General features: G+C 43.7%; 1 protein-coding gene across 1 annotated transcript in view; it reads right to left on the bottom strand.

Annotated features, from left to right (window-relative positions):
• Positions 1 to 8026: 8026 nt before the first annotated feature.
• The window catches only part of LOC141220807 (SH3 domain-containing kinase-binding protein 1-like), a 90995-nt gene continuing 80389 nt past the window's right edge, over positions 8027 to 18632 (bottom strand). The window contains exons 5-7 of the mRNA XM_073666408.1: positions 17416 to 17669; positions 13148 to 13211; positions 8027 to 8068 (exon numbers count right to left, since the gene is read on the bottom strand). Of these exons, the coding sequence (XP_073522509.1) occupies positions 8027 to 8068; positions 13148 to 13211; positions 17416 to 17669 (360 nt within the window). The remainder of the gene's footprint in view (positions 8069 to 13147; positions 13212 to 17415; positions 17670 to 18632) is intronic.

Raw genomic sequence — 18632 nt, 5'->3', positions numbered from 1 at the left:
CTTGTCCGGCCACTTTCTGAATAGTTTGGATATTCTATTTGGACACATCACGGCTCATGGAAAAAATAAATCACACAATGACAGCACATCCATATAAAAACATTCTGTTTCATTATGAAGCTTACAACAGAGTGGCAAGTGACAAGACATAAATACCAGAGATATTATCAAAATCCAAGTTAAAAACAACATCACTAAATATGCAGGGAATCGATTGTACGAGCCAAGAGACTGTATTTTTATTTGCTCAAGAAGAAGGGGAGCAAAAAATGTAAAACATAATTCACACTTAGTTTTGGGTGATGAGTAGTGTTGAGCGATACCTTCCGATATCAGAAAATATCGTATCGGATTGGATCGGACCGATACTCAAAAAGTATCGGATATCGTCGATTCCGATACCGGAAACCAATGCAAGTCAATGGGACACTAATATCGGAATGAAAATAAACCCTTTCTTTCCTTGTAGGTTAATTCTACATGAAGTAAAACAACTAAGAATAATGTAGAATGTATTACATGAAAAGCCGGCAATTCATCAGCGGCATACACCGGTACCCGACAATTTATAACAGAAAGAATAGAGCATCACACATAGATTAGATAGATAGAAACATGTCAGTCACATATATATGAAGTACAGTGACAGTGTTGATTACTGTACTTGTCATTTAGTGTAAAGGATTTATTTAAAAAAATAATAGTGTTTTCATGCACCGTCTCTTTAAAAAAGCCGGCCGGCAATTCGGCATCTGTACCCGACAATTTAGAATAGAAAGAATAGAGAATCACACATAGATTAGATAGATAGAAACATGTCAGTCACATATATATGAAGTACAGTGACAGTGTTGATTACTGTACTTGTCATTTAGTGTTAAAATAAAGGATTTATTTTAAAAAAAATTGGCGTGGGGTTCCCCTTAATTTTAGTCTCTAGCGGAGGTTAAGCAGACAGCTGGGGCAGATGTTTGAAGCCTGGGAAGGGGGTAATACCCACGGAGCTTCCCAGGCTACTAATATCAGCCCCCAGCTGAATACCTAGCCCTTACTAGCTATTAAAATGGGGGACCCCCCCAAAAAAATGACGTGGGGTCCCCCCTATTTTAATAGCTAGCAAAGGCTAGGCAGACAGCTGGGGGCTGATATTAATAGCCCAGGAAGGGAGCCATGAATATTGGCCCCCTCCCAGGCTAGAAACACCAGCAGTCAGCCGCCCCAGAAATGGCGCATCCATAGGATGCGCCAATTCTGGCACTTAGCCTCGCTCTTCCCACTGCCCTGTAGCGGTGGCAGTGGGGAAATAGGACTGGGGTTGATGTCAGCTTATAATGCCAGCTGACATCAAGCCCAGGTTAGTAATGGAGAGGCGTCTATAAGACACCCCCATTACTAACCCCATAGTGAAAGTTAAAAAAACCCACAAACACCCAGAATAAAGTCCTTTAATTGAAATAAACACACAATTCTTTATTGTTCTAAATTAAACCATACTTACAGTCACGCCCATTCCAGCTGAAGCCAACGATCTCCTGCAATAAAAGAAAAATAATAAACCAACATCATCCTTACCTTCCCATGGATCCCACGACGGCTCCAACTCTGCTACCTTGAGATGACAGGCTGGACCGCAGCAGAACGCTGCCATCCAGCCTGTCATCCCGCAGACACTGAGAAGCGCAGGCATGCTTGCGCTCCTCAGTGTCTCTCTGTGACGGCATCCAGATGAGCCGACAATGAACTCGGCTCACCTCATGCACGTCACTGACAGCGTGGGAGAATTCTCACGCTGAAGCGCTGAGTGCAGGAGAATTTTCCCACGCTGTCAGTGACGTGCATGAGGTGAGCCGAGTTCATTGGACATGACCTCACCTCATGCACGTCACTGACAGCGTGGGAAAATTCTCCTGCACTCAGCGCTTCAGCGTGAGAATTTCCCCACGCTGTCAGTGACGTGCATGAGGTGAGCTCATGTCTAATGAACTCAGCTCACTTCATGTACGTCACTGACAGCGTGGGAGAATTCTCACGCTGAAGCGCTGAGTGCAGGAGAATTTTCCCACGCTGTCAGTGACGTGCATGAGGTGAGCTGAGTTCATTGGACATGAACTCGGCTCATCTTTATGCCGTCACAGAGAGACACTAAGGAGCGCAAGCAAGCCTGCGCTTCTCAGTGTCTGCGGGATGACAGGCTGGATGGCAGCGTTCTGCTGCGGTCCAGCCTGTCATCTCGATGTAGCAGAGCTGAAGCTGTCCTGGGATCCATGGGAAGGTAAGGATGAGGTTGGTTTATTATTTTTCTTTTATTGCAGGAGATCGTTGGCTTCAGCTGGAATGGGCGTGATGGTAAGTATAGTTTAATTTAGAACAATAAAGAATTGTGTCTTTATTTCAATTAAAGGACTTTATTCTGGGTGTTGTGTTTTTTTTAAATACTTTACTAGAAATTCATGGCGGTCTTGTCTAATAATGGCGTTACCCCAATAATTTCGTGCTTATGGCCAGCTGTTAATGCCATGCTGGCCTTAACCCCTTTATTACCCAGTGAGCCAGCGCACCAGGGCCCTGGATGAGTTGGGTACAGCGCCAGAAGATGGCGCTTCTATGAACGCGCCATTTTCCGGGGCGGCTGCGGACTGCAATTTGCAGCGGGGGTGGCCCAGAAAGCTTGGGCCTCCCTGCGCTGCAGATTCCAGCCCCCAGCTGCCTAGTTGTACCTGGCTCGACACAAAAATAGGGCGAAGCTCCACGTATTTTTTTTTTAAATTATTTCATGAAAATCATGAAATAATTAAGAAAAAAAGGGCTTCCCTATATTGTTGTGTCCGGCCAGGTACAAATAGGCAGCTGGTGGTTGGGGGCAGCCCGTTCCTGCCTGCTGTACCTGGCTGGACACAAATATAGTGCGAAGCTCCACGTCAATTTTTTTTTAATTATTTCATGAAATAATTTTTTAAAAAAAGGGCTTCCCTATATTGTCGTGTCCGGCCAGGTACAAATAGGCAGCTGGTGGTTGGGGGCAGCCCGTTCCTGCCTGCTGTACCTGGCTGGACACAAATATAGGACGCAGCCCCACATCAATTTTTTTTTAATTATTTCATGAATTTCCTGAAATAATTAAAAAAAAATTGACGTGGGGCTTTGCACTATATTTGTGTCCAGCCAGGTACAGCAGGCAGGAACGGGCTGCCCCCAACCACCAGCTGCCTATTTGTACCTGGCCGGACACAACAATATAGGGAAGCCCTTTTTTTCTTTATTATTTCATGAATTTCATGAAATAATTTAAAAAAAAAATACGTGGGGCTTCTCACTATATTTGTGTGTCCAGCCAGGTACAACTAGGCAGCTGGGGGCTGGAATCCGCAGCGCAGGGAGACCCAAGCTTTCTGGGCCCCACCCGCTGCAAATTGCAGTCCGCAGCCGCCCCGGAAAATGGCGCGTTCATAGAAGCTGGATGCTGTACCTGGCTGGCATACAAAAATATGGCAAAGCCCACGTCAAAATTTTTGGGAAAAATTAATTAAAAAATAGATAATAATTTAGGGACTGCATCTTTATTAACTCATCAAATGTCATTTAGTGTTAAAATAAAGGATTTATTTAAAAAAAAATTGGCGTGGGATCCCCCATAATTTTAGTCTCTAGCGGAGGTTAAGCAGACGGCTGGGGAAGATGTTTGAAGCCTGGGAAGGGGGTAATACCCACGGAGCTTCCCGGGCAACTAATATCAGCCCCCAGCTGAATACCTACCCTTTACTAGCTATTAAAATGGGGGACCCCCCCAAAAAAATGACGTGGGGTCCCCCCTATTTTAATAGCTAGCAAAGGCTAGGCAGACAGCTGGGGGCTGATATTAATAGCCCAGGAAGGGTGCCATGAATATTGGCCCCCTCCCAGGCTAGAAACACCAGCCGTCAGCCGCCCCAGAAATGGCGCATCCATAGGATGCGCCAATTCTGGCACTTAGCCTCGCTCTTCCACGCTGCCCTGGTGCGGTGGCAGTGGGGTAATAGGGCTGGGGTTCATGTCAGCGCCAGCTGCCATGAAGCCCAGGTTAGTAATGATGGGCGTCTATAAGACACCCCCATTACTAACCTACAAAGTGTTAAAAAGAAAAAACACACTACACCCAGAAAAAAATAATTTATTTGAAATAAAACAGACCATTTTATTTAATTCTTAGTTTACTATAAAAAAAAAATAGTTACCTGTCCACGTTCCTGCGCTGATCTCCCATGCACAGCTGTCACATCTGGAGATGGTGACAGCTGTGCATGGCTGCTGTAAGCTCACGCTGCCGGGAACACGTCCGCTCCCGGCAGCGGGAGCCACTGACTGAGGTCACCGGAGTGCATTCAGGCAGCGCAGCTCTGGAGACCTCCTTTACGGCACTGCTGTACCGTGGGAATTTCTCACGATACAGCAGGGCCGTAAAGCAGCTAACCGGAGCAGCGCTGCCTGAACTCCGGCGAACCCGCTTATGCAGTGACGGGGCTGCTTTACGGCCTCATCACTCTAGCGGCGGCAGCGGTTCAGAGCGGTCACATTCTATGTGGCTGCTCTAAACTGGAGATCTTCGTGGGACACTCGTGGACTACTACGGAGGGGTAAGGATAAGGTTGTGGTTTATTATTTTATATTTTATTACAGGAGATCGATGGCTTCGGGGAATTAGGTGTCTAGGTGAGTATAGGTGTAGTTTTTTATTTTTTACTTTATTTTAGGTGGCGTTCGGCGGGGACAGGTAATGTATGAACTAATTTCTTTTAGGTAACCACTGGCCACCAATGACATGTATTTAACATTTATTGGGGACACAGTAGGGCAATTTATATAGCAGGATCAGGCTGATGGGAACTACTGCTCCCATCGAGCTGATCCTGCTGGCAGGAGTGGACGGGGGACAGACATAGGCCGATGGGAGTAGTAGTGTCACATCGGCCTATGTCTGCCTGCTCGCACAGACACCGCACACATCGCACAGACACCGCACACATCGCACAGACACCGCACACATCGCGCACACCCGCACACATCGCACAGACACCCACACACACCAATCATGACGGGTCTGGGAGGTGAGGCTGACCTGTGCGACCGTGGGAAAGTTCATGTGAGTTCATGCAATGCAGTCAAGCATGAACTCACATGAACCCTCTGAGGGCAACGCGGCAACTTCAAATGAACAGCTGATCAGCATCACCTGATACCTCAGCTGTTCATTTGAAATAACCGGCGGGAAAGCGCAGCACAGAACGGGAAAGCCGGCGGTGAAGTCTTTTCACTGCCGGCTTCCCCGCCCGGGTCCTTCGCTCCCCGCTCCTTGGTGCTGCGCTCCCCGCCCGGTCCTAACTTACGATCGGGATGGGAGGTGGCGAGGGGAGCGGAGGATCGGGGTGGGAGGCTGCGGGGAAGCAGTATGGGGCTGTGTGATTGTTTAAAAGCCGGCGGCTTTTTACCGCCCGCCGGCTTTTAAACAATCAGGAGAATTCTCTCACACTTGGATGGCATTCTGATGACAGGCTGGATCTCAGCTGAGCGCTGCCATCCAGCTTGTCATCCTTCAGAGACACTGCAGAGCGCAGGCATTATGGGAACTTCCGATTCCAGTATTCGATATTGTAAAAGTATCGGAATTAAGTATCGGAATTCCGATACCGCGAATATCGGCCGATACCCGATATTTCAGTATCGGAATGCTCAACACTAGTGATGAGTATAAATTACAGTGAAGTGGTAACTTATAATAAGAAACATACACTGGTAACACAATGACGTTCCTGTAAGTATAACATGTTGTAATGATGGGACATTCATTCCATGCTATGACAAACTAGCGTAACTCTCTCAGCAGTAATGTCATCTTCCACCTCTTCACATCGTCTGCACTGACTTGTGGTATTTGCCAATTACGGAAACAGCGAGTGACGGCAAAAACCAGTGCGTCGTTATACCGTGATATACAAAATGGGTTACATCTATATAAATGTCACCAATTCCTTATAACCCCATGCACTGCTCTCACTGAGATCACTTGGTTGCACATTAACTTTACATACAAATTATTAAATATATACATACAACAAAATCCCTTTAATCGGGCATCCGATAGTCCAGAAGTTCTGATTATCTGGCATCTGACCTGTACATTGGACTTTGTTCCTAGAGATTCTCTAGGTAGAGTTCATCCACAACATATACATGGCAGTCCAATAATCCAGTGTATTAGTTCATCTGTCACCTCTCAGGTCCCATCAAAGCTGAATTAAAGACATTTTATTGTATATATACATACAACACTCAAGCACCCAGATTTCTAGGTATTTGTCCTGATTCTTAGACCCCATGTGGGGTGCAGCTTGAGAAAGGGCAACGTCACATATAAATATGGGAGAGACATGTCACATTAGATTTATCTTCTATACTTTCCCATCTGCGTTCACTCGAGGATGACAGAAAATGAGACATATTCAGCATCTTCTTCATTCTTGCAACCTAAAGAGGCAAGTCTAATAATACAAGTGCAGCAACCGACCTCATGGCAACACCGATAATCCACACAATTGTCGCCTCCAACACAAGAAGCTATTTTGAGTAGAATCTTAACCAGTTTGTCTACGAATATGATTATTAATGCTTATTTTTGGGCTTTGTTATACATTTTTTCTATAACATGTTGGACATCAATACAGTATATACTTATATTGCGGTTTTTGATTTAAACATTTGCGCACCATGCAATTAAAAGTATAGTCATTCGTATAACATGTCTTTTACAATTTGTACCACTAGAGGTCTCTGTTGTACTCTATCCAGTGGCTTCAAATACGCTGCACGCAGTACCAAACGTCACCACTAGAGTGAAATTCAGAAATCTCAGCTGCTTGTAAACAAGGGACGCCTTGGCTTTCAAAATCATTGTCTTTCTTCATTGCTTCTTATTATTTCATTACATGGAAAGATAATGTAAACTAATCCAAAGCCCTATCCTAAAATACATTTACGATCCCTTGTAATGCATACTTAACTATTGTAAAGTATTGTCCAATTAGAATTCCATTACTACTGAATCTAAAGAAATATTCAATGTGGTCACTTATTTCTCACCAACCATTTGCATCTTTATTTTACTTTTAGCATAAATCTATAATTCTTCCTCCATTACTAGAATGATAATCGTTTTTTTTTGTATTTTTAATTTGCATCCTGTCTCTTTAAAATAAATGTAACCGTATTTCCTAAATGATAAAGTTTATTTTTAAGTTATTTTATTGCATTTTCTATTATTATAATAGTCCTATGAACCTCCTGTCTCAGGTGACGTCCGGAGAAGGGCGTTCTTACCCTACAAGCTTCGTCTGGCCGGTCCGATCACCAGTGTAGTTAGGGCCAACTTGTAACTACTATGTTTCTGCAGGAATCAAGAATTAAAAAAGGCACAAATTATCTGTAAACGCCATACTTTTCTCTCTTAGGGAACACATTCATAAAGTACAGTGAAAAGCAAAGCGTTTCATCACATTGTATGAACAGTACTTTGCACATGAACGTTTCCAGTCAGAGATCCAAACCCATATAGTATGTCTCAGAAGGTAACAGAAAGGACAGGAAAGGGTTACTCAGCTGCACAGAGATTTCAGAAAATCCAAGATAAAAGACGTAATAAAAAAGGAAAGAAAAAACAACCATAAAATTATAAAGCTTGTAAACAGACAATTGGAAATACTCTTTATTCATGGAAAAATATCATAAAAAAGTACCACTCTGAAGTAAAACTGCCGGAGTTTCCTTCATGCGCAGTTTCGAGGAGGAACACTTGAGCACAACGTGGAGTCCACCGATATTCACGTGGGTGAGAGCTAGAAAAGTCACCAGGGCGTCCTTGGTAGGTGAACGGCTGGTGTGCTTGTCGCGTTTGAGGCAAATTTTAGATCGTTTGGCACCAAACGTATTTTGGCCTTGGAGGGAAGAAACGTTCATGATTGTAGGACTTCTGATGTGGGCTGTGACATGTCCATTGTTCTCATTTGGATTGTAGAGATTTCTTAATTTCATTGACATCCATCTGGAATAAAAATGGATAGAGAATGTTTAGAGCAACAACTGTTTCTTGTACAAAGAAAAGAAGAACCCCCTGGACCTTCAAGATAGTCCTGGACCCACCTCTGAGGCCCACCATCAAGATCCAATGGGACCACTACCTCCACCTGAGGTAAAAAGAAAGGAACTCACCGTGGGAAGCAAAAGCCCAGCGCTGACAGGAATCACTGAAGAGCAGCAGTGAGTAAACTCCCTCTACCCCGGAGCAGCACCGCACGCCTCACTAATGACACGGAGCGCCGTGCCAGCAACAGAGCGGGCAGCGCCAATGTCATTCAGAAGCCGGGCTACTTACCAGCTCAGGAGAAGTCCCTGCACTTGGAGAATCCCCTCTTGACAGACACTAGCAACGGCCGCAATCACGCTGTTTAATAGCAGAGCTTCTGGATACTGAGCATACAGCGCAGCTCCAAGATAAATGATGACAGGCAAAGATGAGGAACTGTCTGATAATATTATTACATATACTTCCCGTACTGCCCCTATTAATATGGACACATCGTTCACATTAGGTGGATCTCATACAAGGAATAAAGGAAAGAAGCAGGCAAGTGGCATAAAGGGTAACAATGATAATAAAAAGGACTTACACTCATCTGAAACAGATGATGGTTCAGAGGACATATCTCCCAATTTGACCCCCTCTAAACATAGACCTAAAAGGGACCATACAACTTCTCCTGATATGTCTCCTATTCTGATACCCATTAATAGATATAGTGACAACGCAAACACAATTTAACAGGTTTCTCTTTTATTAAATCTTTCTCCATGAGAAAAATACTTGCTAGACCTCCATTCATCTTTCATTCAACAACTGAACATAATTATGGTCAATGGATTCCAAAGCCTAAATACAATACTGAAAAGATATTAATCAGAAAATCAACGACACAAATAAAAAAGTAAAATCCCCATATCTGGCACACAATACGCTTTGGAAAAGGATCATTGTTTACTTAAAAGCGAAGTTAAAACATTAAAATTAAAACTTACAGATTTAGAGGACCGCAACAGGCGGAACAATCTAAAATTTAGGGGAATACTTGAGAATGTTTCCCCGTCACAAATGGCTCCATATATTAAAGACTTAATATATAAAACACTACCATCGGTTCCTAATGCAGAACTGACAACAGACAGAGCCCATAGGCTACCAAAACCTAGTTTTCTGTCAGGAGACACTTCAAGAGAAGCGATTGCGAGAATACATTTCTTCCAGACTAAGGACCGGTCGCCTTCTGGACTATCTAAAGAAAAATTAATATCTACCTCCTCCTTACCAGTCAATAAAAATATTTCTGGACTTCTCAAAAGAGATATGCTAGGAAAATCCTTTGCTGGCATAACTAGCATCTTAAGAGCGAATAACATTTCGTATAGTGGTGTTTTTCTGCTAGACTCATAGTCTTCTTCAATGGAAAAGCCAACCTTATTCAAGACCCAAAGGACGGACGGAATATGTCCGAGAATGGTCACAATCCAGAACAAGGAAGAAAAGTAGACCCTCAGAGTAAATTCATTTTAAAGGTCTAACCATAAGTGGCTACATCATTATTTTATTGCGCAAATACTAGTATTTGAGATGTCCATAAGGCAGTACTTAGAGGGATCCTTATCCAACTCAATGCACAACACAAAAGGAAAACAAAAGAAAATATATAAAAAAAATCACCCAAAAGATTAGCAAGGCAGTGGCAAAACAACAACAAAATCCGACGGAAAAAAACTCACTTTGCCATAATAAGTCTTAGAGCTGAACTTAAATCCAAGATGGAATCAACTACATACACCCGCAAGCTATAGTGGAACAATTTGCTACATTTTATTCTTCCCTATACAATCTGAAAGACGATAAAGAAACTACCCAATTAAATATTAAATGAATAAATAATTTCCTTTCAGAAGAACTCCCGCAATTAAACTAAGAGCAAATTAAATGATTAAATTCCCCTTTCTCTACTAACAAAACTGATATTGCCATCAAGAAATTGCCGGAAAATAAATCCCCTGGACTTGATGAATACCCACCGAATATTATAAATTATTTAGACATCATCTCTCTACCCCCTAACTTCTGTTATATCAAGCGACCAACAATGGCCTATTCTCAAATGAATCCCTAATAGCCACCATTGTTGTTATACCTAAACAAAATAGTAATTCTGAGGAGATGTCGAACCAAAGGCCGATTCTCTTCTAAATACAGACATTGAAAATATACGCTAAGCTAATATCTGAAAGATTCATTAAAATTATGCCTATACTAATTCATTCTGATAAAGTAGGGTTTCATTAAGGGAAGACAAGCCTCAGATGACACAAGAAGACTTTTAAATTTACTTATATATGTGGAAAAACAAAAATTGTCTTCCATACTACTATCTTTAGAAGCCGAAAAGACATTTGTTCGCATCAACTGGGATTTCATGGTCGCCACTTTAAACGAATCAATTATAGACTTCGTCTCCCTAAAAACTTTTCATAATCTTCCAGAAGAGGAATTGTACAGCCAGACTAAAGAAAGCCTTTGTGGACTACTCTGATTCATGTTGGAGATACTGTGGACAAAAAACCAACTTACCGTATTTTTCGGACTATAAGAAGGCCTTTTTTCCTCCAAAATTTTGGAGGAAAATGGGGGGTGCGTCTTATAGTCCGAATGTTGAAGGGGGGGGGGGTGTATATATATGTGGGGTGTGGGGGGAGCAGTAGCGGTGAAGGAGCGGGGAACAGGAGTCAGCAACCGCCCGCTGCAGCCTACATTGTCCCCGCTGCTAAAGAAAATGAATATTCAGTGCTCCCCACGCTCCTTAATAGCAGCACACAGTGTAGCCGCAGCGAGGCTCCTGCTGTTGCCGGAATCGCCTGTGCCCGCTGTTAAAGGGCATGAATATTCAACCTCTCTCCACGCCCATGGGCATGGAGATGGGGTGAATATTTATGCCCTTTAATAAGCGGGCACACGCGGTAGCCCGGCAGCAGCAGGAGCCGCAGCGCGGCTACGATGTGTGTCGGCTATGAAGGAGCATGAAGTCACTGCTCCCCGTGCACACACTACCGGCATTGCGAGCAGTGACTTCCGGCAGCTGATCTCTCCTTGCACATGGTAGTGACGCCATGCGCGGCTCACATGGAGAGATCAGTGTGGGCAGGCAGGACGAAGCGCTGGAGGAGAGAAGAAAGGTGAGTAGGAGAGGTTTTTTTTTAATGTGCAGCATGATAGGGATTAGGGGGACCACGCATACTAGGATAAGGATGAGGGGGCCATACATACCAGGGTAAGGATGAGGGGGCCATACATACCAGGGTAAGGATGAGGGGGTCATACATACCAGGGTAATGCTGAGGGGGGCATACATAACAGGATAAAGATGAGGGGGCCATACATAACAAGATAAAGATGAGGGGGCCATACATACCAGGATAACACTGAGGGCGGCATACATAACAGGATAAAGATGAGGGGGCCATACATACCAGGATTAGAATGAGGGGCCATACATACCACGATAAGGATGAGGGGTGCCATGCATACCAGGATAGGGATTAGGGGTGCCATGCATACCAGGATGGGGATTGCTGTGCCATGCATACCAGGATGGGGATTGCTGTGCCATTCATACCAGGATAGGGATTAGGGGTGCCATGCATACCAGGATAGGGATTATGGGTGTCATGCATACCAGGATAGGGATGAGGGGTGCCATGCATACCAGGATAGGGATGAGGGGTGCCATGCATAACAGGATAGGGATTAGGGGTGCCATGCATACCAGGACAGGGATGAGGGGTGCCATGCATACCAGGACAGGAATGAGGGGTGCCATACATACCAGGATAAGGATGAGGGGTGCCATGCATACCAGGATGGAGGGATGTGAGGCATACCAGGATGGGGATGGGGACCACGTATAAAAGGAAGGGGAGAGACATATATACCAGGATGGGGGATATTGTCAGAATTGGGGGACATTACCCCTATACCAGTGTCAGCAGAAGAACCCCTCCCCCTTGAAAGTGCATCATGAACACATTTTTTGCTTAATTATTTTTTTTTTCCTCCTCTAAAACCTAGGTGCATCTTATGGTCCGGTGCGTCTTATAGTCCGAAAAATACGGTATTTCATATCTTTTGGACATGTTCTAAAGCTGCATTAATATGGAAAGAGATCTTTAAATTGTTGAATAAAATCAACAACTCTACAGTTAATATTTCACCACAACTAGCCCTTCTATCTCTTGACTCAAATTTACTCCCACAGAAGATAAAACATATTTCCATTCATATATTGGCTATAACAAAGCTACTTATTGAATCTAAATGGAAGTCAGTTAATGTTCCTACTATCTCAGAAATTATAGATAAAATGTTAGTTCACAATTCTTTAGAACATTCCTATGCGTTAAGAAACAGCTCTCTTAAGAAATACTATTCTATATGGTCTTTCTGGATCTGGATACTGGATACTTTTCCCTGAATAAGAATACCTCTCCAAACAAATAACATCTTTTAGCCAGAAAGTATACAAATCATTTATTATTTTAACATAATTAAACTGAAATCCTGTGATGCCATAACAAGGATTTATACTATAGATGATCTATTTTGTTTTCACCTCCCTTTCCCCTGTTTTCCTCATTCATCCTTCCCTTTTTTCCCCATCCCATTCCTCTCTCCCTTTCCTTCCTTTCTTTCCTTTCTTCCTCTCCGGCTATCCTTTTCCAGATTTTTCCTCCAAGTTAAAAGTTTTGTTAGGATGATGTAACTGTTGTAATACTACTATACTGTCTTTATCATATTTTATTTTCCCTTTCCCTTCTTTTGTAAAACATCCCTTAATAAAAAGTATATTATTGAAAAAAGACAACTGGATTTTCTTTACACCGTTTTAATGAGTAAGCCTATGATTGATGATGTACTAACAGGACTCTGAGAATTTCAGACTTTTATCATATCACTGGAACCTGCGGTCAGAGCACAACTACAGCATACATTTCCAAACTACTATTTCGGAAGGGCTTCAAGTCAAATATTGTGTACCTGTAATCGAAGACGAATCTTCTTTTCTTCATCCAGCTCGGACAGTAATTGTTTTATTTCTTTTCTAAAATAAAAATACAAGAACGATGGAATTAATTTTCTGGGGTAACCTCGAGTATACTAAACTATACTTTAAAAGGCAGCAAAGTGAAGAACAAGGACAATGAAACATGTGGAGAATCCGAATAACCAAATAGTTTGAGTAGGAATCTGACTCCTGAAATACTGCTTGGGGTAAGCTGTGCTGAGATCTGAGATGATATGTGCTCCACAGATTATCTATTTCACAGTCTTATTTGCATATACTGAATAATACATAGAGAGAAGCATCTTATTTTCAGATAATTTTCATCTAATATATCACCCTGTGCTTATATTGGACACAGACAAATGTTCACCAGAAAAGCAACAAATGTTCAGATGACAAATGCTCATTTGCAAAAAAAACAAATATATATAAAAAAAAACAGTCAGCTGATGTGGACACATCATCCTGGGTTCCACATCGAGCCTCTTAATAATCCTAGGCCTACATATGTTTAAGCATAGAGCCCATGAATTTACTGCTTACGCATGGACCAATGTTTCAAGCCTAGTCTGGACAGGATCTGAATAATTCTGATGCTGAAGCCTCAAATTCATAGTTGAGCTCTCACCCCATTGCAAGATACCAGTGGTACAACCTATACCTACCACCTAAAAAACCCTTCATCTTTGGGTTGGAGTTTGGTTTGTTTGGCTTGCGAGACCTCTGAGGCTGGAAATACCCAAGGGGGCAGGTTCTGAGGAGACATGGCAGTGACAGTCCACAAAAGGATTACCCACTATGATGATTGTACTGGATCCCTAGGAGGAGATGCGACACAGTATTCATCTCCAGGAGAGACTCAGGCAACCAAGTGAGAATCAACTGAACCAATCAGTTATGTATTTATGTGCGTCCACTATAATCACACCTAGGTCAATCCCTGCTGTGCCATAGTTACATGTGCTACCCTATCATCTCCTCTACTCTGCTGCCAGATACACCAGGCTCCTTATTGCTGGTCTGGTGATATGCTCAGTGACTATACGACCTGCTTCAGACACTACATCACATTAGCCAAGAGACTCCACTGTCTTATATTTCAATTTACTCCATCCTTCTCGCATTTTAATATGGCACTAAATATAAAGACGTTTTTGTTCCACTGACCATCCATTTAAATTATTGAAATTAATTACTTTGGTGCTACCTATCGTTGGCAAATAGAACTCACAGATTGCATAGATTATAATATATCATGCATCCCAGAATTTCACTACCAAGAAAGAACTAGTCTGTCCCAAATGCTCCACCATAGGGACGTCTACAGTCACTACCATCAAGAAATCTACCCCCCCTTTGCACTCAGGCCTGAGTAATTCTAGATCAGTGATCCCCAACATTTCTTACCTTGGGAATCGCATTCAGCTCTGAGAGAGGGTCATGAGCAACATCCAGAGCCCCCCGACTAGTGACATCCAGATCCCGCTCCCTATCCCACAGTAGTTACATCCAGAGCCCCATTACTGGTATAATAACAGCCAGAACTTCCCCATAGAAATAAAACCAAGGCAGTGTGTTTACATACAGGGGTTCTCACCGCACTCATATTCGGTATTCTCGCAGCAGGCACTCCCACCACATTATTGCATCCAACTTCAAGCAACCCTTTAACTAGCAGTATCATCTTATCTCCAGTCTCATCTCCAGACTTCATTTATCTCTCCAACTCTTAAAGGGGTTGTCCACTACTAGGACTAGGACACCAGTATTGATATGGTGCAGGGCTCACGTGACATAACCGCACGAGAGCCCCAGAACGTGAGTGCGGACACCACTGGAACTGCGCCAGCACGGGAGGTGAGGACAGGGGTTTTTATTTTAACGAGGGCAAACATTCAGAGTGATAAAGGGTTGTCCTAGTAGTGGACAACCTCTTATATATGAGCATCTAGACCTGCTCTTCTGTATGGGGTTATTCACAAACGTCAGGAACTAGAGACCTGCTCTTCATATCTGTTTGTTAGACATGGTGCTAAGGCAACAAGCTGACACACAGCCGCGAGCCACACATTATAGGTCTGCGAGCCACAGGTTGGGGAGCCCTTTTCTACACCTTGTACTGTACAAGATCTCATTTTTCTTTTTCTCCTCTTAGAGCATTGTCCCAATGTTTTAGATTCCCAGTGGATCTCACTATATAGGAGCAGAAGAAAGATAGGTACATTCACGGAACTTGCAAACTGTGATGTACTAAATGTAAAAAAGTATGAAAAACTATAGCAAAAATATAATTGACGCGCCCCCTGGGCCAGTGTTGTTTGGGGGATACCCGGAGCCGGATCAGATGGGGGTTGTAGTCTCCGAGTGGCGGTGACCCGGTCCGTGCCCAGGGTGTCAAGCTCAGTGTGTGGCAGTCCTTACAGATGTTATTAGTGTTCTTTGTGTCGACTACGCCACCCGTTGATTTGCGGTCAATACGGCCGCCGCTGCAGCAGGGTCCGCTGAGGCTGGTGGTGCTTGTGCAGCTCTGGTAGTATAACCCCCAACGGGAGGGGTATAGCCTCAGGGGGTCAGGTGTAGAGGATGGTGGTAGTGGTGGTGCAGTGTGGATGTTAAGAAGACTCCGAGCCGGGCTGTGCAGTTCAGGGTTTTTACTTACTGCTGTTCTTGTGGTCACTCTGGCCTTAAGTGACCGCCCGAGCCGTGCTGCGTCCACCAGGTCTTGGACTCGGCCAACCCCCAGGTGATTCTGGAGCGTGGTCCTGAGCTCCCTTTCTGACTTGTCCTTCTCTCTGGCCTTCCCCACCAGGGATCCACCTAAGTCCGGCTCCCTCGGGCCTCTTGTTGGTAAACCCTTGTCTCTGGGTTCCCTGACCCTATTCTTGGTTTGCCTTCCGGGTGGATTTAGTGGGTGGTCGTGGCAGATCCTGCCCACGACCTCCGGTCTCTGGCTAAGGTGTGCTGTAGCCTCCACCAGCTTGGGATCCGGTACCCTGTTGCCAACTCTTCACCCTCTGATCTAATTTTGGGTTCTTGGAGTTCCCTCTTCTCCCCCTTCTGGGTCCTTCTTTCTCCTCTCTCTCTGCTTCTCAGGCTCTCTCAGACTGACCAAACCTCTACAAAAGACTGACGTCTCACAGACTGACCCTGATCTAAGATGGTTCCCACCTTATATACTCCCTCTATGTGTGAGCTCAGGTGACCAGCACCCAATGAGCTCCTAGCTTTACCCAGGCTGCTCCCCCTATCTGCCCCTACACTACTGGGATGTTCCACCCCCCTCCCACTCCAGCCAGGAACAGACACTGTCGTACCTGCACATTTCTCTAGTGGGAGTACCATCGGTCTGTCCCTCGGAAATGGGATGTGTGTAGTGCATGCAGCTAACTGAGCTCAGTTCCACACTCCATCCTTACCCGGGAGTGGAATATCACACCTCTGGCTTGAGGTGCAATACCCCTGTAGCAGCCGAATCCTCAGGGTGCTACATAATCATATAGTCACACAGTCTGAGGCTTTATTCTGCCCTGTCATAAACAGCATCTCAACTCATTTCTTTTAATGCTGGAAGCTAATAGTAAATGGACCTAAGTATATGGCTGTACATTTGCTCACTGCACCTTTAGATCCATTTAGAGAAAAGGTCCATTTTCTGAACGTATAGCAAAATTGTCTGCTTCCAATGTGCTGAATGAAGTCTTATAACATCCATTACAGGCTGTTATTAGATGAGTGTGAATAGTTTGTGTTAATTACTTCCTATTCTCTGCTAAATTGATATTTTGAACATAATTGCAGATTTGTTTTTCGTCTTTTGCACATTCTTCTTTTAGCCAGATGGAAATCACTGACTGTGACAATTATAGTGTCTCTTAGCACCGATCTGATGAAAATAAGCTCCGACTGAATTCACGCTCAGAGAAAAAATGGTATGGATTAATTATTAATAAACAAATACTCCATAAATAATACAATGTATCATGACATTTTAAGAGTTTCTTTCATCAGGAAAACCTGTTAGAGAGGACAACCTCCAGGGAACCTCTTTTTTGAGCCCTGACAAGCAGTGGCTCTCCATCTTGTGAACTCGGGCTATCTATGTATGACATGATAGCCATTCATTTGGTTTGCACATTATAAAAAAGTCATCCATGACATTTTTGAAACTTTACATAAAAATATTAAATCAGAACAAGTCCTTTAATTCCCGGCTGCCGGCATCTGGTATAATAAAGCTTACTTTTGCTGGTCCTTCATTGTCTCAATGATGCTTCGAAGCTCCTTGACTTGTGCCTGCAGCTCTTCTAGTGATGACTGGCCATGCTCAACTGTGTGTCTTGCATCGGAGCTACCAAAGGACGGAGAGTTTGACCTGTGACTACTTGAGGTGACAATGTGAAATGCTGATGGGGCTCCAGGAGCGCCGTGTGAGAAACTAACACTTGAAATCAAGCCTCCTGGTTTGGGGGGCAATGCAGCTCTGTTCTCTGGTACCTACAAGACAGGAATACACTGAATATGTACAGAAAACTATTATTATTAAAAGGACACATGTAGTAATCATAAATGAATATTTCCCATATGCTGGTAAATCATTGCCTAAATACAGCGGTATTATATGTGCTATTAGGTGGTCTTCATTATTGAAAGATATTAAGAAAATGCAGGCACAACTGCAGCCACAATTACAGCTCAGTCATAGGCAATGCTCTGACTAAAGAGAAAAAAAACACAAAAAAATCCACTTTCATTTAATATTCTAATGTATACAGTGACCCCCATAGATGGTACAGAGCTGACTTGGCTAATGCAGCATAAGCTATCTATTAGATAGGGGATAAATGTAAGATTACTGGGGGTCTGTTCGCTGGGACCTCCACCAGTCATGAGAACAGGGGTCTTATTTCTGCAATATGGAGCAGCAGTGCACCACAGTGTGTGACCACAGCTCCATTCACTTCTATGGTTTTGTGGAACAGCAGTATGTGTGACCACCTGTGCCATAGGCAGTCAACAGAGCGGCGGTCATGCATATGCCCTAATGCTCCATTCACATGTGAAATACAGTCCTCAGGATTGGTGGGACTCCCAGCAGTTGGACCCTGCATCATCATATAATCACCTGTTGTTTGTAGCACTGGTGTATACAGACAGAAAAGGGCCCGGGTACAAGAACAATATATGGGCCCTTTGCAGTCCAAGAGCTCCTAAGAATGCAAAATTGCACCTGCTTTGGAGGTAGAAATGGGCCCCCTTATCTCTTGGGCCCCTGTGCGGCCCCATAGGTTGCACCAATGATATGTCCGCACCTCGTTTGTAGGACAATTCCTTTGAAGGAGTTGTCCCAAGTAGCAAGTTACCACCTATGTACAGGATTTGAGTGATGGCTGTGCATGTGCACTGCTGCTCCATTCAATTTCTATGGCCTGCCAGAGTTCCACAGACAATGAATGGAGT

This window comes from Phyllobates terribilis, unplaced genomic scaffold, assembly GCF_046119375.1.
Source record: "Phyllobates terribilis strain yellow unplaced genomic scaffold, ASM4611937v1 Scaffold_304__1_contigs__length_2301189, whole genome shotgun sequence".
Taxonomy (NCBI): Eukaryota; Metazoa; Chordata; class Amphibia; order Anura; family Dendrobatidae; genus Phyllobates; species Phyllobates terribilis.
Note: the sequence above shows the minus strand (reverse complement) of the source record. Positions and strands in the feature narration are given on the sequence as shown.